Source organism: Macrobrachium nipponense, chromosome 19 (assembly GCF_015104395.2).
Source record: "Macrobrachium nipponense isolate FS-2020 chromosome 19, ASM1510439v2, whole genome shotgun sequence".
In the NCBI taxonomy this organism is placed as follows: domain Eukaryota; kingdom Metazoa; phylum Arthropoda; class Malacostraca; order Decapoda; family Palaemonidae; genus Macrobrachium; species Macrobrachium nipponense.
The window spans coordinates 24,337,275-24,363,732 of NC_061088.1; the positions used below are offsets into that span (position 1 = coordinate 24,337,275).

General features: G+C 37.3%; 1 protein-coding gene across 1 annotated transcript in view; it reads left to right on the forward strand.

The window, feature by feature from the left end:
- Positions 1–9,222: 9,222 nt before the first annotated feature.
- Positions 9,223–26,458, forward strand: part of LOC135215266 (protein jagged-1b-like) — a 380,196-nt gene continuing 362,960 nt past the window's right edge. The window contains 3 exon segments of the mRNA XM_064249807.1: positions 9,223–9,271; positions 9,798–10,024; positions 24,222–24,584. Coding sequence (XP_064105877.1) covers positions 9,938–10,024; positions 24,222–24,584 — 450 coding nt within the window. The 5' untranslated portion in view covers positions 9,223–9,271; positions 9,798–9,937.

Below are 26,458 nucleotides of genomic sequence, written 5' to 3' on the forward strand. Positions count from 1 at the left end.
TTTGTGGATAAGATCGGCGACTTTTATTCATTTTGTAATGACATCCAGGAGCATATCTCAAAGGATTATCGTATTGTTTGTGATAGTGATGATATTTACATTTCTAAAACTGATGCAAAGGGCCGTTCCGTTATCCATTTCTCCATTTGCAACATGTGAAATCGTCATTTGGGTTTTTGTATCTTAAATGCGTTGAGAAAAATGGAAAGGAAATACCTAAGACATATTTTTCTAAGCTGGTTGTCTGCAAAAGAATAGCCTTCTCAGTAATGGTCCCAGTTTGATAAAATTATGTCATGCATAACAGAGTATGAGTTCAAAGATGCAGACTATCTGAAAAGTGCAGTACTGGAATTGAGCCATATGAGTTGTTCTGATTCGCCTCATTTTTCAGTTTCTCATTCTCAGTTACATTATTACTCACTCATCCAGAAGGCCGTCGCTTTGACAGAAATCTTTATGTTCTTGGTGCGAACTCCATAACATTTCACCAGCTGCATATAAAATGCTACGAAAGTCTGGTTCAGTTGTTTTACCTAGAGTGGAACTGTTGAAAAAACTTCTCTCCTGTAGTCTACATGATAAAAACTTGGAGCAACTTTTTCAAAACTTAAACCTCAGCAGCGTCTTGTCAACATTCTTTTTGATGAAGTGAAGCTCACAGAAACACTTAGGTACTCAGGTGGTCGTGTTGTTGGTTACGCTCAAAATGGTTCTTGTGATACCGAAGTTCTCGCAACACATGCTTTAGTAATTGAAGTTTGTCTGCCATTTTGGTGGCCCTAAATATATACTACGCATTTACCCTGTTGCAAAACTTAATTCAGATCAACTCAAGGAAATTCTGGTAGAAGCTCTAGTAGCGGTTAGCGATGCTGGTGGTACTATAATCTTGTGTAGGTGATAATTGCAACACAAAAATTGCAGTTTTATGGTAAATTAGGTGGTCCTGGTAAAGCTTTCATAAATGCTATAAATTCTCATGCTTTCCTTGTTTTTGACTATGTTCATTCTTTCAAAAATGTAAGAAATAACTGGATAACCGTTCAGGATAAGGAACTTTCTTTCATAAAAGATGGAAAAACATATGTTGCACGATGGAAGGACATAGAAGCACTGTACGATGAAGACAGGAGAACAGCATCCGTCTAACCAAGATCACATACACAGCTGTGTACCCAAAGCCTTTGCAGAGACAAAGCGTGCCTTTTGTTTGTCAAATCTTCAATGACAAAACTGTTGCTGCCCTTTCAACTCTAAAGGATAAACTTGGCATTAGCGAGGGCACAATCATTTTTGTTAAGCTGATCACTGATTGGTTCCACATGATGAATGTGAAAGATCGGTATTCCGGTATTAACATGCGTGATGATTGTCGTCAACCATGGACCATAATTGCACTACTTTCAGAAACTTAATGAAACTTGTGATGTTATATCCTCTTGTGCATGGTCAGGTGGTCTGAGGTCGGACGCAAAAAGTCTCACAAAGCAAACTGCAGAGGCATTGGTGCTGTCTACAAGAGCCAACATTGAGGCTGCAGAGTGGCTATTGACTCAGTACAAGTTCACCTATGTGCTACCTGGTGTGTTTGCTGATGAGGCCCTTGAAAGTTCTTTGGCCAAGCCAGACAAACGCAATGGGGTAATTTCTACATTGAACATTGTAGATATCAAGGCAACTGCAGCAACCAAGAACCTCCATGCCACTTTTGAAATACGAGTCTACGCCGCACCAGTCTAATGATGTGCCTTGTACCTCTAACATCTGCATTGATGATTATCACTTTGACATCACTATTGCTGACTGAAGACCTAGTTCAATCTAATGACGTATCAAACATAAAATTATTTTTCTAGCTGGATATCTGGAACACAAATTTCGAGGTAATATTTTGAGTGTCGAAACTGAAGAAATAACGGACGACCATCATATTAATTCAGTTTCTCACAAACTTAAGCAGAGGTGGACTAACTGATACCTCTACTCTCAACAATGCATTTTGTACACTCAGCCTATAAACTTTTTGATGAGTGCAACTTGCATTGCTGCCGAGCTCATCTCAGCCAAACTTTATCTTGTATCGATAGTCCAATGGTTGCAATTCAAGGAGCATGCCTTACTCTGTCAAACATTTTTTTGAAAGCATTTGTGCTAGACAACAGTGATAAAGAAAGACACCTTGGCTGCTTGAGAAGAAAAGAAAAACTATCTGCTAAAAACTAAACATGTACCTAATGTTATTTATATATGGAATGTTTTTTTGTTTTTCAATGATTTTGTTTCTAGAATAACTATATTGTTTGCCTTAGACATGTTCCTGTTGTTTCTCCAGGCTTAAACTGTTTATATATGGATTTTAATTCAGTGGACAGGGTAACTTAAGGTGTGTTTTCCATTGCTTTAATTGAGAGAATATACAATATTCTGTATGATTTTGTGTTTTTTATGAGATTTGACCTTTAAATGACCTAGATTTGACCTTTAAATGACCTTCAGATGACATCGTAGGAGGTTAAAAGTATGACAAATGAACTCTTCGCCCTTCAAAACCCCTTAAGACACCAGAATGAAGGTTCTATCATGTATTTGACACAAATTGTGGGTGGGACCCAAGTTCCAACTTGGGACCCAAGTTCCAGATTACCGAGCATAGAGGATACCAGTCCTTCTATTTAAGGGGTCTATGGCAGAAAGTGTCATTTTACTTAAAGAATTCTCTTTTAAGTAAGAATCGAGAGGTCTGCTCCGTCTTTTACACTCTTCGACAAGTAGATAACTGGGCCTTTTCTAGCTTAAGTAAGCTCGATGGTTCCTGACCTATTTCGAAACGTCACTGGAATACAGAATATAGATTTTCTTGCTAGGCAGAGTCCAGAGGTTCACAACGGGCAAATTACATGCTTCAGCAATCTATTAACGTAAAGGATAGACAAGAGCACTGCAGATTTCCCTGTGACTCAGCTTCCTGCTCTTATAGGACACTGATAAAGGAGTAAACAGTCGACGGATGAAACTATATACAAATAAGAAGCATTGGACAAAATCGTAAAAGAAAATCACAATTTTGGGGACTGAAGAAAGGTTTAAGTAATAAAAAAACCAAAATGGGGATCGCAATTTTTGCGACTGAAGAAAAGTTTTAAGTAATAAAAAATTGGGAATCACAATTTTTGGGTCTGAAGAAAGGTTTAAGTAATAAAAAATTGGGAATCATAATTTTTGGGACTGAAGAAAGGTTTAAGTAATAAAAGAAAATGGGAATCACAATTTTTGGAACTGAAGAAAGGTTTAAGTAATAAAAGAAAATGGGAATCATAATTTTTGGAACTGAAGAAAGGTTTAAGCAATAAAAGAAAATGGGAATCACAATTTATGGGACTGAAGAAAGGTTTAAGTAATAAAAGAAAATGGGAATCACAATTTATGGGACTGAAGAAAGGTTTAAGTAATAAAAGAAAAATGGGAATCACAATTTATGGGGACTGAAGAAAGGTTTTAAGTAATAAAAGAAAATGGGAATCACAATTTATGGGACTGAAGAAAGGTTTTAAGTAATAAAAGAAAATGGGAATCACAATTTTTGGAACTGAAGAAAGGTTTAAGTAATAAAAGAAAATGGGAATCATAATTTTTGGAACTGAAGAAAGGTTTAAGCAATAAAAGAAAATGGGAATCACAATTTATGGGACTGAAGAAAGGTTTAAGTAATAAAAGAAAATGGGAATCACAATTTATGGGACTGAAGAAAGGTTTAAGTAATAAAAGAAAATGGGAATCACAATTTATGGGACTGAAGAAAGGTTTAAGTAATAAAAGAAAATGGGAATCACAATTTTTGGGACCGAGGAAAGGTTTAAGTAATAAAAGAAAATGGGAATCATAATTTTTGGGACTGAAGAAAGGTTTAAGAAATAAAAAAAAAAATGAGAATCACTATTCTTGGGACTGAAAAAGGTTTGAGTAATAAAATAACCAAAATGGGATTCACAGTTTTTGGGACTGAAGAAAGGTTTAAGAAATAAAAAGAAATGGGAATCACAATTTATGGGACTGAAGAAAGGTTTAAGAAATAAAAAGAAATGGGAATCACAATTTTTGGGACTGAAGAAAGGTTTGAGTACTAATAAAAAAACCAAAATGGGAATCACACTTTTGGGACTGAAGAAAGATTTAAGTAATAAAAAAAACCAAAATGGGAATCACAATTTTTGGGACTGAAGAAAAATTTTAGTAATAAAAGGAAATAAGCAAAAATGAAGTTGGGCTAACCTCTGAAAAATACCAAGTGATTACAGATGTATTAATGACAAGAATGTTCAGTAAGCTACGAACCATTCCGCCGCCAAAGCTACGCAACGCCACTCGCCTTAACCAGACACTCAATTTGAGATTTCATAGTAATCGTTGATCCTTCGATCAGCTCGTCTGCTCTGAAACGCGTAAGATTGGATAATTGCTATGAACATTGAGACATTGACTGTCCCTATGACCTCTGACCTTTCAAGGTCAAGCTTGATCAATTGGGTCATTAGGCAGTTTTATGGTTTGCGGTATATTAAATATACCACGAGTATATAGCTAGACATGAAGCATTTGAACAGGCGGGAATCCCTGTGTGTAGAATAATGGGTGAGACGGTTTTCTTAGCAACAAATCGTCAGCAGTTGGTTTGATTTCGTTTAAAAGTTCACCACGTAGAGAAGGTCACGAAATGAATGTAGTATTAGTCACGTTTCATGAAGGCGTCTTTCATCCATTCCCGAGATATTCTGCCAACATACTCCGACAATTACTTGTAAAGACGTATCTTTTTCAGCATCTGTGCCAGATACTTATATATATGTTCACGAAATATGCATATTTATATGCAGTAATCAAAAAGAGCGCCAGATTATCCTTCAGTGTAGTGACTAATTTTTATTTTAATTTTCTTTTTCTTTTTGCACCATTCGTTGCATTAAATATTACGTACCTAATTGAATTTTATAGTTCTGTCGGTGCTGTTCGCAACAAAATGGATGTATTTTTTCTATTTGTTCTAGTAATTGTGGAAGAAATAATTGTAACTGCAACTACGTAGCTGGTCCGTCGGTTTAGTGGTTTGTGTCGTGGTATGCCAATCAGACTTCGCGGGTTCGCGTCTCCCTCAGGCCGATGAAAAAATCACTGGCTCTATATCATGATCAGTTACCACTGCAGTGTGAGGTCAGCGTGGGAGGTTGAAACAAACATGCGTTGGAAGCTTGAATTTCAAGCTAATGGTCCCTTTGGTGTGCTTGTTCCATGTAGATAGGTTTCATCTACTGAAATATAATAATAATAATAATAATAATAATAATAATAATAATAATAATAATAATAATAATAATAATAATATTCAATACGCATTCAAATTTAGACAGTCATATGGCGGACTAATGTAAGTTTTTATATTTTCCTCAAAATGCTGTGACGTGATAAAACTGATAAGCTTCCACATGAGTTTCCCTTCAGAGCAAATGGCGGGTTGGGTAACATTCGGAATTGCAATTCCACCTCACTGATATCAAACTCGGACTACGAAACGGGTTGATAATGAACTTCCCACGTTTCCCTCTGAGCTATGGTTACGCAACTTCAGGTGCCGTCGTTCTCCCTAGAAAATACACCTCGCGAAGATTTGCTCTTGAGTGCGTCTTCATGTGCGTGTAAGCGGCCCTGTTACCTCGCTGAATGGCCTTTGCTGCCCCAGTGCTTGGTGTTTCACCCAAACTTTATAAAACCAACCAGCCAACCTGTTACCTGTGTGCAAACGACTTGTTAATTGTTATTATATAATAATAAGTAATAACAGCATTATGATAATGATGGTAAAGATTACCTGTGATAATAATAATATATCACCGTGTTATTAATGATAATAATTAAAGGCAGAACCGACATTATTAATAACCTCTATCCTGTTTTGAGTCTGAAAGAAACTTTTATTTTTTTTAAGAGTCAGTGGATTTAATCATTCAGTCATTCAGCTGAAAACATAATGGGTTATATATATATATATATATATATATATATATATATATATATATATATATATATATATTATATACATGCATTAAGCTACAAATGTCCTTTAATATCCAATTCACTCTACCACGGGATTAATATATTTTGATATATTTTAACCGGAGGGGAATTTTATAGTTGATAATAATTTCGTCCTCTCGTGGATTCGAACCAGGGCACAGAGGAGAGATCAGGACTTCGCTGACGCCTTTATTGCGCTGGTTAGAATCCACGAGAGGACGAAATTATTATCAACTAAAAAAATTCCCTTTCGGTTGAAACATATGAAAATATATAAATTCCGAGATAGAACGAATTGGATATTAAAGGACATTTGCAGCTTAATGCATGTATATGAATCACGGTGATGCGATAAAAATTCATATATATATATATATATATATATATATATATATATATATATATATATATATATATATATATATATATATATACTGGAAGATTGGGGCATCTAGAACGCCGTAAGATTCAGTAGGAATACAGCAAACAGCCATCGTAGCATTTTAGATTTATTGGCCAAATTTTCGAGACTACATGTCTCATCATCAGGGCTGTAAAATTACAAAGAATAAAAATTAAAAAAGACTCAGTTTTAAAAAATCACAAAGTCTAAAAAATAACGAAACTTGAATTTAAAAACAAAAAAAAAAAAACAAAAAATAAGCTAAAAACATTATTAAAAAAAACATTGAAAACCTAATACTGAGAAAAAAGTAAAACTTTTTAAAATTATATATATAAAAAGTTATGGTGTTAAAATAGAGTAAGGTACAATACATTTTAACACCATAACTTTTTATATATACAATTTTAAAAAGTTTTACTTTTTTCTCAGTATTAGGTTTTCAATGTTTTTTAATAATGTTTTAGCTTATTTTTGTTTGTTTTTAAATTCAAGTTTCTTGTTTTTAGACTTTGTGATTTTTTAAACTGAGTCTTTTTAATTTTTATTCTTTGTATTTTACAGCCCTGATGATGAGACATGTAGTCTCGAAAATTTGGCCATAAATCTAAAATGCTACGATGGCTGTTTGCTGTTTTATTCCTACTATATATATATATATATATATATATATATATATATATATATATATATATATATATATATATATATATATTATATATATATATATATGTGTGTGTGTGTGTGTGTGTGTGTATGCATAATACTCGTGTTGTTTGCAAAGTTTTATCTTACTCTTTTGAAATTCAGACCTTATGACCAATTGCCACTTGCACCAAGTGATAAGTTCTATGCTGGATGAGTCGGTTGCGTACTCGCCTACCGATCTGGTAGCCAGAGTTCGCTCCCAGCTGCAGCCAGCTCGGAATCAGAGGAAATTATTTCTGGTGATTAGAAATTCCTTTCTGGTTATAATATGGTTCGGATCCCACACAATAAGCTGTAGTTTCCGTTGCTAAGTCACCAATTAGTTCCTAGCAACGTATATAAAAATCTAATCCTTTGGTTAAACTAAGATATACTTAACTTTAACCAAAGTAATAAGGTTAATTGCAAGTTTTGGCAATTGATATGATCATTACAATGAGCAGGCATACATACGATGTTACAGATACATTTACAGGCATTATAGAGTAGAGAACTTGGACTTTCAAAATTTCAAACGTAATGCAGAGTGTATAGGTTTCAGCTTAATATATCTATGTTTTCTGGTTGTAAATTGGTGTATGTTTATAGTTGAAAGTTGGTGTTTGTTTGTTTGTTTGTTTATGGTATTTTTACGTTGCATGGAACCAGTGGTTATTCAGCAACGGGACCAACGTCTTTAAGTGACTTCCGAACTACGTTGAGAGTGAACGTCTATCACCAGAAATACACATCTCTGACCCGTCAATGGAATACCCTAGAATCGAACTGGCGGCTACCGCGGTGGCAGGTCAAAACCATACCGATCACGCCACTGAGGCGCTTTGTAAGTTGGTGTGGTAACATCACTGGTCACCTGCGACCAGATTGACCCAATTGCGTAAGAGCTGACGCATTCAATTAAATTTCAAAAATCTGATTTTGAAATATCCTCATACATCAATTTATGCACAACAGAAGAGAATAGAACCTCAAGGAAAACCGGTAATCATGCTCATTTTTCGGAAATTCGATCACTCTCATTTCCCCAAATGGTGGACCACTTCAGCGAATTTCGGCCGAATTTTACAGGTGGACGAAGTTTAATGCATATCGTTCAATTATTTCAAGACGACAATCTTGTGGGTTATTACGACTATTGTTGACGGAAACAACATTATCGGAAATAACATTATCAACAGCGAACAACATGTTGAAGCTGGAGTATTTTCCGTCTTATTTTATAATAATACTTTTGAAAATTTGTCTCCCAAGTTACGTTATCTTTAGCGAAATAAGTTACGCTCAACTTTCTTGCGTTTATTTCATAAGAAACCTCCGGAACTACTACCAGTGTTCATTAATGTATACGAAAATAATCCCCCCCCCCCCAACATCGCCACTCACACGCACACGTGTACGCTAACCCACACACACACACACACACAGACGTACACACAAGGAGAGAATCGTTCTAATCTCCTGCAAGGCTAACTGGCCATCCGTCCATTTCGATCGAGAATAACGCCATGGCCCATGTCGTTAATCTCTGCCACCGATAAAAGAAAGAGGCCGTTTCAGCCATCACCATATTTTCCTCATCAAATTATATATACACACGTTTCTGCGTAACCTCCCCCCCCTCCCTCCGACACAGCCCTGCTTCTATAACCACCCCCTACCCCACACCCCCTTCTCTCCTCTTTGGTAGCAGTTTAATCACGACCATGTTAGAAAGTGAGGCAACGTAGAAAGTGTGTGGGTGTGGTGAATGGGGCAAAGGCAGATCAGAATGTACGTGCGTGTGTACGCGAAGTGGGCGTGGTTACGGGTGTTAGGAGCTGGGTATAAGGTGGGCGGGTTTTAGGCTCCTGATTCCGCTGCTGTATGTACACCGATTTCCCAGGGAGGGACCGGTGGAGGCGGGCGGGAGGGGAACAGTCGGGGGGATACGAGTAAGTCGGTTCATACGTTCGTGTTCGCCCTCATCCCCCCGGGGGGGAGGGAGAAGAGGGGCTCCACGAGCGAGACACTTCTCAGTCGATTCTTGGCCGGTGTGCCGATGACATCCATACGAAGCTGCGCTGAATCCACGCGCCAAGAGCCACACTGAGTGTGAGAGGGAGGGACAGAGCCTCGTGCGCTTTGGGATATTTCGCTTTTTCGGTGTTCTGTTTTGCCTCGAGTCCTTAATTAAGTGGTTCTTTCCGAGGCCGACGCTTTTCGAGTGGAACTTCGGCAGAGGATTATTTTGTATTTATTTTTGACAGCAAAACAATTTTAATCAGTGTTCGTAATGAAAACAGTGAATTGAGAAAATATGGTCTGAAAAAAGTGTGTTGTTTTGTAATCATCGACCTTATTCCGAGAGTCCCCTAGATATTTCAATACCCAACTGTGCCTTTATATTTTGAATTGCAACTAAACCTGTGTAAAGTAAAAAAATATATAGTAATAATAATTGCCAATTGCCCACGTTGATTGATTTTACCGGCATTGCAAGCTTTGGTCAAAATGACAGCATTCAAGTGACGTCACGCCATAAAACCCCCTAATTTAAAGATAGGCTGACGGTGGGGGGGTGGAGACTTGTCAACCTACAGTAATAAGAATCCATAATTTACTGTATCTGCCCCCTTAGAGAGAGAGAGAGAGAGTTAAACCAGTGAACGGATTGTGTGATTCAGACTCATCATCGTCTGGCGGTAGTTGATGATGATGGTGAGATAACATGCAGTGATTGTTAAAAGTGAGATTGTGTGCATTTATTAATAGTGAGCCATGGCGTCCATAGCCCCTGGTGGATGTGTCCGGGGGGGACGTGCGAACCTCGCCCTCTTCCTCTTTGCACTGTCTGCCTTACTGCAGGTGAGTGAGTCGATCTCCTCCGTCTTCTACTGCTACTGCTGCTGCTGCTAATGCACCTCCTCCTCCGCCTCCTCTTCCTCCTCCTCCTCCTCCTCCTCCTGCTTCTGCTCCTGCCCCAGCTGCGTTTGTTACATAACGAGGGAGATAAACGTACACACTTCTGTAGCCATATTTTGTATGTTTGCATGGGATACGAGGCATCCACACACACACACTTTATAAAATTTGAGTGTATGGCCTAAATCCTTAAAGCAAAACCAAGCACACACACACACTATATATATATATATATATATATATATATATATATATATATATATATATATATATATATATATATATAGTGTGGGTCTGTGTATGTGCTTGTTTGTTTGGTTTTGCTTTAAGGATTTAGGCCAAACACTCAAATTTCCTGTATGCACAACCTGTGTATATTATTTGTCCAATTAGTAGGACTGACATAATAACTTTATCTTTAGTTTTAAAGCTAGTGGTGCTGCTACTGACATTAGGTAGTCTGGAATGTAATGGGCTAATTAACTCTAGGTGAGTTATAAGAATTGTGTTTTACTCATAAGATGTGTGTATTTATTTGCGTCACTTATACACACTTGGGAGTTTATGTATTTAACAGTATTAACCATAAATTTGGTTTAATGTCCAACTTATATTATACCTTTGGAATAACCCACACCCAAAGGGAATAAACAATTGGTAAGGGCTTCTGCCCTGGCCAGGATTCGAACATGGGCGATAAATACTCCACTTTGACCACTGTACTGAGGGTATGTGTATGATGGATCTGTATGTGTACATACAAGTAAGATCAGATGATAATTACCTCTTCCCCCCATTCTTCGTTTTATCTAAATGACCAGTTGTCATGGATTATGGATACTTGGCCCATTCATGCGTTTTCATCCCATCCAAATACCATTCATGTCCTTTTCATTCAGACGCAGGGCGGCCGTATTTGCAGTAGAGACTATCACAGTGTCACCTTTAATTGCTTGCTGTTATTATTGAAAACAATGTTCATGTTGATTTCGCCGTGCTTTCGATGGTTTGTATCTGTGTGGCGTTCAAAAATTGTCGAACACGTTCTTCCGGCGACAGTAATTTGATTCATAACATTTTTGAGTTGATATTTCAAAGGTATCAAGTTTTGCACAAATGACATTCATTGCACCGTTTCCTGTCTTTAACATGTTGACATTCATCTCTGCGGAAGCTTAGTGGCCGAGCCAGTGGTCATTGTGATAATGAAAACTCTTTAAAGGCCACCTTTCATATCAGCATTTTGAAACTATTCTGTTTCTGCTTTTCGCACATATTGCTTGTGAAAATAACATTATCAGTAATGTTATTACTTCACAAGGCGTCGCAATAATCTTAGTCTGTATTTAAAGTACCCCACTGAATAGCTCCGTATAGAACTTAAACTTCTTTGTATATCGTCATTCCAGCTTCAAAATCTTACTTGGAAAGTTCTATTTGTTTGTTGTTCAGATTGATATCAGGGGACTTCTTAATGCTATTTCTAATCCGTTTGATATAGTTAGGAATTTATCGTGGATGGTAGTCTTCGGTGTAAGGAGTTCATTGTTTTCAGTAGAATAATATATTCATGATATACCACCATACATCTCCTCTTTCGGAAATTGACGTTGTAGCTAACCTGGATGGACTTCTGCGGTTAGGTGTTCCTAGCAGAAGAGATGCTATGAAAATCTTTCTAAGAATGTATGGTTTATTATTATTAATATTATTATTCAAAATGGCCAAAGATTTATCTGGAAGAAGCCTAAAAGACGAGAGAAGAAAGAAACAAATGAAGAGCAGCCAAAATAACTTAATTTATACATAAGTATCAATACAAACTAGGAAACGTGGTCTTGTGCAATTTGAAATAAATTAATTTTCTTCCAATTTAAATTCAATTCCGTCATTGTTTTAGCAGAGGATCTTGCGAGTACGGTTAACGTCTTCCCGCGCCAAACTTGAAGAATCCTTTAGTAGTCTCGTGGAAGTAGCAATGGTGTCTTATAGACTGGTATTAAGTCAAACAGTCATGCATATAAGATAGCGCGTGTGCATGCACTTCGTTTGCATATGGACCGGTCTCTTCCTCTCTTAATTTCGTTGTAAGAAATTCCTAAATTTAATAATCGGCAAGCTGGCAAATAGTCATGCATTTAAGCGAGGGTGTACGAATGCATTACTTATGTGCACTGGACCAGGCTCTCTCTCTCCCCCCTCTCTCTCCTCTCTTCCCCCCTCTCTGCCCCCTCTCTCTCTCTCTCTCCGCCCCCCCTCCCCCCCTCTCTCTTCTCTTCTATCTCTTCTCCTTCGCTCTCTCTCTCTCTCTCTCTCTCTCTCTCTCCTCTGTCGTCACACATGCACGAACAGGTGTGCATTATTTAGGCACTGCCTTGGAATCTCTCACAAGGTTGAAATACAAGTAATGAAAACGGAGTCTCCGGTAGCGGCGTGTGTTTTGTGTTTCGTGTGCATGGTGGGACAGTAGGTCATTTAAAGTCTCTTCGATGAAGTTATAGATAGCAAGCAAAAGAAAAAAAAGAATCAGAGGCAGGGAGAGAAAGAGAGAGAGAAGAAATCGCAGGTGGGGCTAAATATTCAGTGTGTTGTCTCTTGCCTGAGTTCGTGTGTCCCTTGGCATATCAATCAATAAGACCAACTTCCTACCGATCCCATGGAACCTCCTCTCCCCTTCCCCTCCTCCCCCTCCGCATAGCCTCCCCTTCCCCTCCTCCCCCATCCCAGAAATATCATCCGTGCATAAGGTATGAAGAGCCGATTCTTTCTTTGGATTTTCAGGTGTCAAATAACTGACTAAGAGAGTCTGGCTGGGATGGTGGAAGGCGGAGATGCAGAGAGAGAGAGAGAGGAGCCTTTTCTTCGTTATTATTTTATATTCCGGGTCGATGAAGTCTCATGGCGAAGGAGCTGTGACCCTTCCATAGGCATCTCATCTTTTGGCCCAGATGCTTTATTTTTTTATTTTTATGTACTTGATTATTTTCAGCCTTAGGCCTAAGGTGGTGGGTTTTCCGTCGAACATGATGTAATTTTCGTGTTAGCTGCTGCATTGCAGCAGAGGGGGTACTTCGTTTGTTTGTTGAACGGTTCGATGAGGCTTTGTGTGAATCTGTCTATCCTTGTGATTTATTACTTTATTGCTGTTATTACTGCTAATACAGCTATGGTTACTGCTATTCCTGCACTACTTAGAAATGGATTACTCTAAAGGAACATGTGTTCACGTTGATTTATGTTAATGTTTGTGGATGATTATCATTTGTTTTTCAATTTAACAGTTCTTATTAGGTATTCTCTTCGTTGTTTTTGTTTTTCCACTTACACCGGCATTCCATTCTATGGTACTTTGCTTTGAAAGGAAATCGCCTTTCAGTCATGCTCATAAAGAATATTAATACATTTTAATAGTCGTATGTTCTCACAGTAGCTTATATCAGTACATGTAATTAGCACAAGAAATGTTTTTTCTTCATTGGGCCGTTCAGCCATTGTTTAAAGCTTTCAAGTGAGACAAACGGGAAGGATGTTGGTTATTGAAGAAGAGACGCTTTGATAATATTATTCAAATGAATTCCAGGAGTGAAAAACCGATCATGAATTACATGCGTATGATGTATGAGGCGCATTCCCTCTCTCATTCGCGCGCCCGCGCGCTCATTTACAGTTATAATAATTGTCATTTGTGTACTGTGTGTTTGTTTATTGTCACCATCATTAAATTCCATCTCTCATTTGATCACAGTACAATTAAAAGTTTAAAGTCATATGCATGAACATGTATGGGCACATGAATAATGCAACTGAACCTTGTGTATATTTTCAGCGTAAATATTGTATAAGCACTTGTCGTCAGCTCGCATGTCTCATGTAAATCGCTTCCTTGATAATTCACGATTATTGTGGATTAGATTTCTCTCGAGTGGATCCTGATAATTTAAGTAGCTTAGGAGGTCACATATCACAAGTCATGTCAAGGTTGAGCTGCGAGTGTGGTACAGATATATATATATATATATATATATATATATATATATATATATATATATATATATATATATATCACATAATTTTATACATTTAATGTGTGAAGGCATAATACGTAATTTAAACATGGAAGGCGTGAGTTTCTCTCTGACAATTATTCTTCTACCACGAATGACTTCCTTTTCATTAACATTACAACCAAAAGTGTACTCCCCGCGTTCACGATCATGAAAATAGTCGTTCCGATGCTAGAGTATATATATAAAAGTCATTCAGTCAGATTCTGCATTGAATCAAGTAGAGTTTTTCGTCTCATTGCGTATGGATGAATAATAAAAAATAATCCCTTAAGCCTGGTTGGATTATTCTTAACCTGATCATTGTTCAGCCGATTTTGTCAGTGCTGGGAAGTTTTTATTCCCGTATTATAAATACGTTATCTTTTTGTTAGTTTTGTAAATTGTGATTTTTAAATCAGTATTTTAATAGTGTGCCTATTGTTGTTACTGTAGCACTGTCGTTAATAACATGTTTATAGATGTAATTTTATAATCATTGATGAATTGCCTAGCTTTTGTATACACTAAATAGGTTTAGAGTACCCCGACTTAATAAACTTAAGCATACCCATTTTATATATATATATATATATATATATATATATATCTATATATATATATATATATATATACATACATATATATTTGAAAGAAATTACACAAATCTTATTGTTTAATTGTTGAACGTGGAATAAATACGCTGCGTTTAAAGCCAATTATGCCTGTTTACCTATAAAGCAAAATAAGCACCTTGTTGTTATTCGACAGTTGTTCTCAGCAACCAGAGTGGGGAAATAAGGTATGGGGCTACAGCTTCATCCTAAAGGTCTTGCAAAGACCTGAGAACAACTGTCGAATTACAACCAGGTGCTTACTTTGCTTTGTAGGTAAACAGGCATAATTGGCTTTAAACGCAGCGTATTTATTCCACGTTCAACAATTAAACAATAAGATTTGTGTAATTTCTTTATATATATATTTTATATATATTATTATCTATATATATAATTTCTATATATATATATATATATATATTATATATAAAATATATATTAAATTATATATATATATATATATGTGTGTGTGTGTTGTGTGTGTATATATATATATATAGAGGTGTATTTTATGGCACGTATAGGCGCGTCGGCTAATGGCCACCACCACCCACACTACTTATGGATATTGGTGAGAAATGGCTGGCTAAATAAAGCTCCCGTTTTTATCTGCATCCCCTTGAAAATGCCGCCCTCCATCTCAGGGATGCTGTGAAGTTTTTATCTTATCTCCGTCGTCGATGATAAGCCGTAAAGCCTTTGGAGTCGTCTTTCTACGCGATGAACATTGGGAGGACCTCCTCAGTTCTTTCGGCTGATTGTATAGCCTATTGGAATTGTTGGCTAAATTATAGATTTCTCATTGGTAATGTTCTTGTCCTCAGCCTGAGGAATGATATTCAGATATCGCTTTTTTTTTTTTTTTTTTTTTTTTTTTTTAGGCGCTGGTAGAATTGGTAATGTTCCGTTGTGCCCAACGCACTTTTATAGCAGCAAGGTTGAGGTCCTTTTTTAAAAGGCTTACATTTACTAGAATTCAAATTGAGGGTTACCATTGCCATCAGTATTGGTACAAGTTTCTGTTGCCGTTGGTTAGTGGAAGTGTTATAGATTTTATTTCTTGGGAGGCTGGATATACTTGTCAGTTATTAATTTCCCTTACATATTTCACCAAGCGCTAACTGTTATTAAAAATTAAACATGAAATCGATACAGGAAGTACATGAGACAATATGAGAATGTTTCAATCGATTCTGACCAACCTTGCATGATGACTCGAGTTATCATTTAACGCTTTTTCTTTATCGATTCGTAAGGATATTTCATTCATTTTCTTTGATCGCATGATGCAGGAGTCATTCACGTGGAGTATTGACGATTCGTCTGAAGTCAAAAACAGCCTTTGGAATTCAGACGTAACGTAACGGCCAGGGTTATTCCAGAAGTATTCGAAGGTCTGAAGGTCTGTGTCATTGAAGGTAATAACAGCTCGGTCGATATGAAAGTCAATTTGTCTGTCGGTGGGTCTAATTTGCTTCCTGTTGGAGGGTTGCGGGTGACTTGGGTCAGCTTCATTTTGTTTTGTTGGGGATCTATTTGTAGACGATTGTTATTTTTAATGGTATTTGTTATGTGTGTTTTCCTTGTTGATGTGATATATATATATATATATAATATATATATATATATATATATATATGTGTGTGTGTATATTATATATATATATATATTATATTATATTATATATATATATAGATATATAATATAGTATATAACAAAAACAACTCCAAAAGATTTGTTTTTGTGCTGATGTGCTCTTTTGATATACAGAATGTGGAAAAGCCTTAAATAATGGCGATTTTCCTCTTCTTTCAGCTTTGCCTTTGGAATGGAGGTATATCCTTACTGATTTGCTCTCTCTCTCTCTCTCTCTCTCTCTCTCTCTCTCTCTCTCTCTCTCTCTCTCTCTTACACACACACACACACACACACATTTGATCGATTGCCCGACGCTCACTCTCGTGCTTGCTTTGAATTCAGCCGGCGCTATTACAGGTATTTTTATCTTTTGATGGGCATTGTTGGCCCCCCCCCCCTCTCTCTCTCTCTCTCTCTCTCTCTCTCTCTCTCTCTCTCTCTCTTCTCCTTTCATGTAGTTTAGGGCTCGAGTGACATTTCCGTCTATGATGATTAAGCTTTACTAAATTGAAACACGTGTACCCTAGGATATATCAGCTACTTGTTAGGGAGAATTTATCAGTGAAACCTCTCATAAACACATCAGGTGCATACATTTATAAGCACTAGTTTATTCTCACACATAATGGTGTTTATCAGTTTTCTCGCTGTGTTATTGTAACCATTCTCCTGATAGTTGTTAAGTTTGGATGCCCCAAGCTTATTTTTTTTGTTTTGTTACCTTTATAGCCTTTATTAATTGAGGGTGATTTTGATAATATTGATTACATATGTATATATATACACATATATATATATATATATATATATATATATATATATATATATATATATATATATTGAGCGAATGCTTGAAAATTTTTCTTATGTTTAAAGACAAGTTATATTCTTCGTTCTCTCCATTTAACCTCAATCCAAATTATTTTTTCATTCAAATAAATCACCGTGAAGAATTACGAGGACAATTCCCTTCCGCTATGAGGTCAAATTTTTCGTCCAGGGTAGAGCTTAGTCAGAACCTCCACGAACTCATTGCATGTCCCAGAATTCATGGCAGCCTAATGATATTTTAACTACCAACAGTCTGAGCACTATTTTTATCCCCTGCTCCCATATAGGGATGTTTTATACCCCGCCTGTTTCCTTAATGATGTCACGCGATGGGCTCTCTTGCGTTATGTTTACATCACATTGTATACAAGAGAAATACCTGGACATCACGCTTGTGTCTCTAAAAGAGGGAAGTTTCTTATGGGTTTTCGTCATTTTTTTATTCCTCTTTTCCTCAGACAGTTAAAGGTTGTGGCGATTTAGTTATTCTCAGTTCTTCTTCTCCTTCTTTTCCTCAGTTGGTTAAAGGTTGTGGCGATTTAGTTATTCTCAGTTCTTCTTCTTCTCCTTCTTTTCCTCAGTTGGTTAAAGGTTGTGGCGATTTAGTTGTTCTCAGTGTGCGGTCTTTTTGCTTCTGTGCCCTTTGTCTTGCCAGTTTTCTGGATGCGTTGGCTAAACTTATGGTAGCAAATCTTTCCTTTGTTATTAAATATACCTGTATACCTACAGACGTATCTTTCGTGCCATTCCATTATTATTCCCTGTCATTATGAAAAATAACACATATTACTTTCTGTTTCTGAATCTTAGAAAACGACTATAGGGAACAGAGATAAAAGGAGTTTTCATTTTTATTCGTTTCTATTTTACCGCACCTCCCCCACCCCCGCCCCTACGTTGAATTAAAACGTAAACCTCGATTTATAATCATTATTAGCTATAGGGTGAGTGCCAACTTTTCGTTTAATTATTCTCAGTTTAATTACACTGTTGAGCTGCCTTTTCCGTTTTTCCTTCGATACGTTTACAGGTTTCTTATATTGTGGTTTTACCGTAGAGGATTTCATTATAATTTTCGCTAGTTGATGAATATATTGTGTATATGCGTGTTTGAAGTATACGTCGCTAACTTGCGTCTACTCATTCAAATTGAAATTTGTGTAGAAGCACGCGTGATGTAGTATATGTATGTATATATATCTATATATATATATATTATATATATTATAATATATATATATATATATATATATTATATATATATAAAAGGACCTCATTGAAACTGGATGGTATCTACTGGAGTTATTTTTTAATAAATATAACTCCACTAGACACCATCCAGTTTGAATGAGGTCCTGTTAGTAATTGTAGTGATGCACCGAACAATTGTAATTGTGGTAAGTTAACTTATTTGAAATAAATATATATATATATATATATATATATATATATATATATATATATATATATATATATAAAATTGTATATGTATATAAATACACAATCATATATAAATAAAGATAAAAGTCATACACATATACAAGTACTTGTTTTGTTTCTGTATGATCGTGTGTTTACATTGGCGCATCATACATTCAGTGTGTTTGCTTTGTGGCCGCTGAAGGAATGCTGTTCAGGCAATTAAGCTCTACTGTATTCGCTGATTGTCTTTTTACGGGGGTAATTAAGGGCGCCGTTATCTCTCTTAAGTATCATACTTATCGTCCGCTATCGCCTTATCTGTCACTAGTACAGATGTGGCGTGTAACTTTGGATGGGGATACAAGACACTTAGTGTGATACAGAGCCGCCATTAAAATGGCCCTGGATTTTATGTAATCGAGATTGTTTCTTGATTTGTTAATCACCTGTAGATGCTTTGTTTTCATCTCCCTTTATTGCTGTTTTTATCGTTATCATAATGATTAATGTAGCCGCTGATCAGTTGTGGACTGTTTCTGTAATTGGTGATCATTGATTGTTTTATTGATCAGTAAAATCGTTTGGTTTTTTTTTGCCATTGTGATTTTTGTTGTTGCTTTTGCTATCAATCTGCCTGCATTTTCCATGAAGGCCTTGTTTCATACACGTTACCTGGATCAGTAATGAGTCAATTTTATTGATTATTGTTTCGCTTATGACCATTTTTACATGAATGTTTAGCGTAATTATTTCCATAATTAAAGCTAACTCGGGGAGTAAGCCTACAAACTACTTTGTTGTTTGAGGGGTAGGGAAGGTCTATGGACAAGCCTAAAAAGGTCTGAAAAAGGTGTTTCACGTTGAGTTTAAGATACAGAAATTTTAGGATACGATTTACGATTTATTTATTAGAATGAAAATGTAAAATATGAACATATGAACAGTGTGCATATTAAATAGTACAGAAAAATTATTTCTAATAAGATATATTCTTTAAATTTTCGTTAGTGAAACAACGGGATATCTAACTGTAAATTTGAGCTCGTTTGAATTTATTTGATGTACTAAATTTAGAGGCTATATTTCTTTACAATTATTTTGTGTTTTCACTTATAGCCGAGTACATGCGAACGTGTTTAATTTGTGTCCTTTTTATTTAAACCTTGTTGTTAGTATGAGTAGTACTGATTATAAGTATTAATGACGACGACCACTTCACGTTAAGTTAGGAATATAATGTTTGCAACTTATGCATCAGTGGAAAATCTTGCACGCGTCCCGAGTATGCTGGAGGTCGAATCACGTCTTGCTTTTACGGTGGAGCCTGATTTTTTTTTTTTTTTTTTTTTTTTTTTGCAGTTTTAGGGTAAAAGTTTGATCACTTCTTTGCTGGTGTGTGTATTTTTTATTTTTATTTTAAAAGCAGCAACAGCATATATATGTAGACATTATTTATATTTATTTTTTACTGTTGTTGGTTTCCTTGTCGCCTGATGAAGTGTAAATACATCCTTCGACCTAAACCGTTCATTTACATAGATAAGAACGGAATTTATGTCTCTTAACCTTCATGAGGATCAACTCACATGGCAGAAATTAAATCTGATTTATTCGTCCATCAAATATATGGATTTGAGGAAGTTTCTTTGTGTGTTTGTTTGCGTGTATGCCCATTTACTTCTCCCAAATGGCTGCACCCAGGAGGTTTTCTGTCTAATGCAAACTTAATATTGTTACGAGGCATTTGTTGGTAGTTGTTACAGCCACTAAATTTACCTTACCAAAATTTTAATTGAACGATTTTCAAATTACTTACAAGCCATGAGACCACACCCCCACCACCCAACGCCGCCCCCCCCCCAACAAAAAAAAAGTTACGACGAAACTTTCTCTTTATGAATTTTGCTCATATCACTTTATTGGTTTAGAAATCATTTTTTTAAATGGAAACTCTGACCGATAGTTCGTTTTGCGTGTGTTTGGCTGGGAGGGACGGAAGGTGTAGTGGGAATGGGGGGCGCTAAGCACTGCAATTTGGGTTCCATTTCGCTTTTGCAATGGCGGCTGAAAAATTGGTCGATTTCCGTTCATTTTATAAAAAATATAAAAGACAAAAATAATTGAAAGATGTGTAATACTGAAAGCTGTTTTTTTTTTTTTTTTTTTTTTTTTTTTTTTTAACTTTCGCTGAATACTCTGTTCTCATTTGATATGCATGAATTAGTTGCGTGGCATTAATATAAATACTGTGTTAATATATTACTATTCTTATCTATGTCGTCTCAGTCGCTTAGTGCTAAGATACAGGACTGCCGTAAATCCAGTGAAAAACCATTTGATCTGTGACGAGGAATTTAAGTGTTATATATTAAGCCGAATAACATGACTTTACCAAGGACAACTCATTGCTAATGATAACCTACTTTTCAACAAGAACAACAACAGAGGCATTCTGCGAGTTATTGTTAAGCGGTGTGGGAACTGATGCCTTCTCTCTCTCTCTCTCTCTCTCTCTCTCTCTCTTCTCTCTCTGAGGTGAATCATGTAGTTGTCCTCTCTCTCTCTCTCTCTCTCTCTCTCTCTCTCTCTCTCTCTCTCTCAGGTGAATCTGCTAGCTGTCCTGTTTCTCTCTTGTCTTCTCTCATCGAGTTTTCTCGTTTTTCTCTAATAATTCTCCGTGTCTGTCTGTCTGTATGTATTCGCGTGCGTGGGTGTCTTGAACATGGCTGCTTTGCAGCCGGCCGCCCGCTTTATCCTTGCACGCCTCTCTCTCTCTCTCTCTCTCTCTCTCTCTCTCTCTCTCTCTCGTCTGCATGGCATCACACACCCACCCACCCACACGTCCACCCAGCTCCTACTCAACCCGACACTGCAAGCTGTGCTGAGGTGTGAGCTAAGATATAAGTATCCGTCTCTCTCTCTCTCGGGATGCTGAGAGAGAGAGAGAGAGAGAGAGAGAATATCTCGAGCTTTGATTCCCACGGGTTGCCCAACCCCGCCTACCGTCTGCCGTCCGACCCAGCCCCAGTATATAGCTTCCCGAATCGCTCATTACTTTTCTTCATTGGTTTTGTTTCCCTTTTATTTCAACCTTGACTTCTTTGTCCATTTTTTTTTTTACAGAATTTCATTCTTTTTTGTAAATTAGTAAATGCAGGTGCTTGCGGATCATGTAAGCCAGCAAGTACGTATACTTCTTATATACACGGACGTATACGTCAACGCGTACATATGTCAGCACTCCACGGCTCCTCCAGATTTCTTCAACGCTGACCTTATAATTGGTGTCTAGATAAATGGGTCTGGTTAGTGATGCAGAACGTGTGCATACACGCATACATTGATGCAGTGTGCACGTTTGCGTTTATTAGCTGAGAATAGTTGTATGACGCATTATTGCATACTTAGAATTACTGATGTAGTTACATATATATATATATATATATATAATATATATATATATATATATATATATATATATATATATATACTCCGTACATTCATTGGTTAGATGATTGTAGTGTGTATATGCGCGTGCATACATACATTATGCAAACGTATGTATATGCATACACATATGCATACGTATGTGTCAATACGCACATCCGCGTTGCCCTATCATGGTTTTGAGACAGGCGAGCCAGGCATGACTGAATTGAGCATTCGATGTCATGCATTAGTCTCTCGGGTGGGCCCCTCCCCCCCTCCTCCCCCTCCCCCTCCACGGATCTGGTTAGGATGGAGGATGTTAGGGTTGGGAGGGGGGTAGGGGAGGGAAGGCGATCCACCTTAGGGACCCCTGAGATCTGGGCAGCCGGAGTAGCAGCAGCAGCAGCGGCGGCGGCAGCGGCCGTATCCCCCAGGCCACGTCGTGGCTACCTCCGAACGGGTACGCGGGCATCGAATATGTAATTGGGTATATTGTATTCCCAGATTCTTTGGGATTTTTAAACCGCGCCGCTGTTGCTGCTGTTGCTGCTGCTGCTGCTGCTGAGTCGAGCGAAGCTGATGGCTGCTGAAATAGGAAGGGCTGTTTTGTCGAGAAGGACATGTTGTTTGTATTGCAGTCTTGTGACGGCCATTGTTCGGAAAGCTTCTTTCGAGGGATCGAGACTGAGTATACGAAGTCATCTTTCGACGCACGATATAATTGAGGGGAGTGTGGATGCAAAGTAATATTCAGTTTCCGAATGGATTATGAGAGAGAGAGAGAGAGAGAGAGAGAAGAGAATATGTGAAATCGAGCAGGTAAAAACGATGAAAAGAATTGAGAATCGAGTTAGAGAGACAGAGAGAGAATGTGTCAAGTTTAGTAAGTAAAAAGTCGAACAGAATTGAGTTTGAGAGAAAGAGAGAGAGAGAGAGAGAAAGAGAGTATGTCAAATCTAGCAGGTAAAAAATGATGAAAAGAACTGAGAATCGAGTCGGAGAGGAAGAGATTTGTGCGGGAGAAGATTGACAGGGGAAGGGCGGCGCTGCAAAGTTATTTAGTGTTGGTTATTTAAAGTTACTTTCCTTAAAATCATAACCTTTTAAGCACTTGATCCCTCTTTAAGGATTAAATTGGTGTAAATTAAGAAGTTAACCACCCATTATTGGTTTTATATCTATTAAATTTGTAAAACAACTTTTGGTTCCCTTTGTTCAAGTGTATTGCAGTTTAATCCCACCTCTTAAATATGACGAAGTTTACGAAAATGCGAATTTACAATTAGTGGTTGTAATAATTCGCTGGTATTAGCTGAAGTCGACCCTTACCTTTAAGATGACGATGAATATCAGTCTCGGTAATCGCTAGTTTCTGTGACTAAACACTGGAATCTCTGCGCTGGATTTAATGGAATCCCAGAAAAAGATATTCATTACGCATTGTTCAGTCACCCTCCTTGTGGGTTAGGTTCCCATAATTCATAGAAAATGGAGCGGTCCCGTTCATTTACTATTGGATTGTCATTAATTCTTACATTGTATTGCGCCTCCCACTATTCAGTGTTGTTAGGGCCCATGATAAATGTTGTCATTAGATTTGAATTACAGTGGTACTGAATAACGGTAAGAGCTTGCTTCTGTTACTGTTCTCTGTTGGCCTGGGAAGTCAACAAACTTTATATTTTTTTTATTTTGACTTTCTTTTTCTTTTGGCAGCAATAGCCTAGCCATTTTTGCAGCCTCAGTTTCACACACACACACACACACACACACACAAAACACACACACACACACAGTTACTTTGTACTTGTTTGCGTTGAGAAATAAAAAAAATTATATCCATATTTAATCAAAGATCCATTTGTGGTGGTTGTCTTTCGTTTTTTTTTTTTTCACTTTTATCTAAAGAAGGAAATGCATTGATTGGTTCTGGTTGAAGTGTAGTAATAGTTTGCACAGCTGAAAACCCTTATTTCTCCCTAGCAAAAAAATTATTAACTTTTTGGTTATGGAAATAATTTATGTTCAGTGTTTTTTTTTGTATAGACATACAATATTTAAATTAGAAAAGTTTATTTTTTAAAATTCTGTTTTGAAAGTTTAATACTTTTCAATCTATTTCCTCATTGATTCAACCTGTATTCCATTTGTCTTTCGCAGATAGCGGCAGGTTCGGGTCGATTCGAACTCGAGGTGGTCGAGGTGCAGAACTCGCGATCGGAGACGAGGTCGGGCGGCTGTTGCGGCAAAGCGCCCAGGCCGAACGACGGGTCGGCGTGCCCGACGCAGTGCCGCACGGTGGTGGCACTGTGCCTGAAGGAGTACCAGAGCGTGGCTCAAGACGGCGACAAGGGCGTCATGCCCCCGGCTCCCTTGGAAGGCAGCAGTAGCCGCAGCGCCAGCGGGATGGTTGGCTGCACCTACGGGGAGGACACGTCCAAGGTTCTCGGGCCCTCCTCCTTCACCCTCTCGCAGCCTCCGCCTTCTGCCCACATCCACCTGCCCTTCACTTTCTCATGGACGGTGAGTAGTTAATGGTCTCCTGCCTCCATATTTGTTTGCAAGCGCGCGCTCATACATACACACATTGTATATGCGTAAGTGTATGTTAATATATATATATATATATATATATATATATATATATATAATGTATGTATGTATGTATGTATGTATGTATGTATATATTGCACATGTATATATATATATATATTATATGTATATATATATATATATATATATATATATATATATATATATGTGTGTGTGTGTGTGTGTGTATGTATATATTGCACACACATTAAATATGTGTTTACAAATTTATAGGCATGATGTTGATAGGACTTTGTTCACAGAGTTAACTGTTCATGTAATTCTCTTCAGCGTTGTTTTACCCTTTGTAATGTTGCCCATTTAAAAGCTATTCGTTAACTTTTTTACCTTTTTCTTAATGGTGCTTTCGCGTGTCACTTGAGAGTATTTATCAATGAAATCGTCTATTCCTCTGTTGTGAAATACGCTGTTATTATGTATTTACTCTTGGCTTCTTGGACATCAATATTACCCATTTTCGCTCACATTGAAGCCCAGGTAGCTGGTAAAGTAAGGCAATAAGGATTGCGTTGAAAATGAATTACTTGATCATTCCGTTCCCGAAAGAATGATAATGGACTATAAATTTTAACTGTGGAGAAATGTTTATTTACTTTTTTAAGACCTATAGTTTGAGCTTATGTTGTAACTCCTTCCTGTTATTTAAACTTTCAAGGTTTTATTAAAGATGCTGCTGCTGATTGAGACGCTTTTTTACGAGATTTGAAAATACTTACGATGAAAAATTCTCAATAATCTTAAAAGCAAACTCATACGAAAAACAAGGTCCTCAGGCTAAGTCTTCGAAGAGTATCGCATATCATCAGAAAAAATCTAGCTCTCTCTCTCTCTCTCTCTCTCTCTCATTATCTACGGATCTGTGACCCTGTGTTGGGGTAAGAAGAAGGAGAAGAAAAAAAGAAAACTGAGATTCCATGTAAACTATTTCCCTTTTTCAAAGACGAGACGATGGAAGAATCTTAAGTGCGGTAGCGACGAGAGAGGAGAGAGAGAGAGAGAGAGAGAGAGAGAGAGCGATATTTATCTTTGTTATTAGGAACGTGCTACTTGATCTATTGTTATTAATGTACTAGGCATTGAAGGTTTAATAGCAATAAATGATAATAACACTTATACGATAAAATGATAATGATGGTTTATGTGAACTGGAAAAGAAACGGCCAAGAGAAATATAACAGACAACGCGTCTCGATTCCATCGTCTCATGACAATGTTTCATTTCAATAGTGAGTCCAGTGTCATCGTTAGCATCTCGTTGTCGAACTTGCTTTCCAAATGGTAGCGTTCGGTAGATTCCAGGACTATTTTTTTTGAAAATCCAGGTGATTGTTCCATGATTGTTTCGAGGCTGGAAGGCCATGTTCCATGATTTTTTTGAGGCTGGAAGGCCTTGTTCCATGATTGTTTCGAGGCTGGAAGGCCTTGTTCCATGATTGTTTCGAGGCTGGAAGGCCTTGCTCTATGATTGTTTCGAGGCTGGAAGGCCTTGCTCTATGATTGTTTCGAGGCTGGAAGGCCATGTTCCATGATTTTTTTGAGGCTGGAATTGCCATGATTGTTTCATAAGAGTTGTTTCGAGGCTGGAAGGCCTTGTTCCATGATTGTTTCGAGGCTGGAAGGCCTTGTTCCATGATTGTTTCGAGGCTGGAAGGCCTTGCTCTATGATTGTTTCGAGGCTGGAAGGCCTTGTTCCATGATTGTTTCGAGGCTGGAAGGCCTTGTTCCATGATTGTTTCGAGGCTGGAAGGCCTTGTTCCATGATTGTTTCGAGGCTGGAAGGCCAT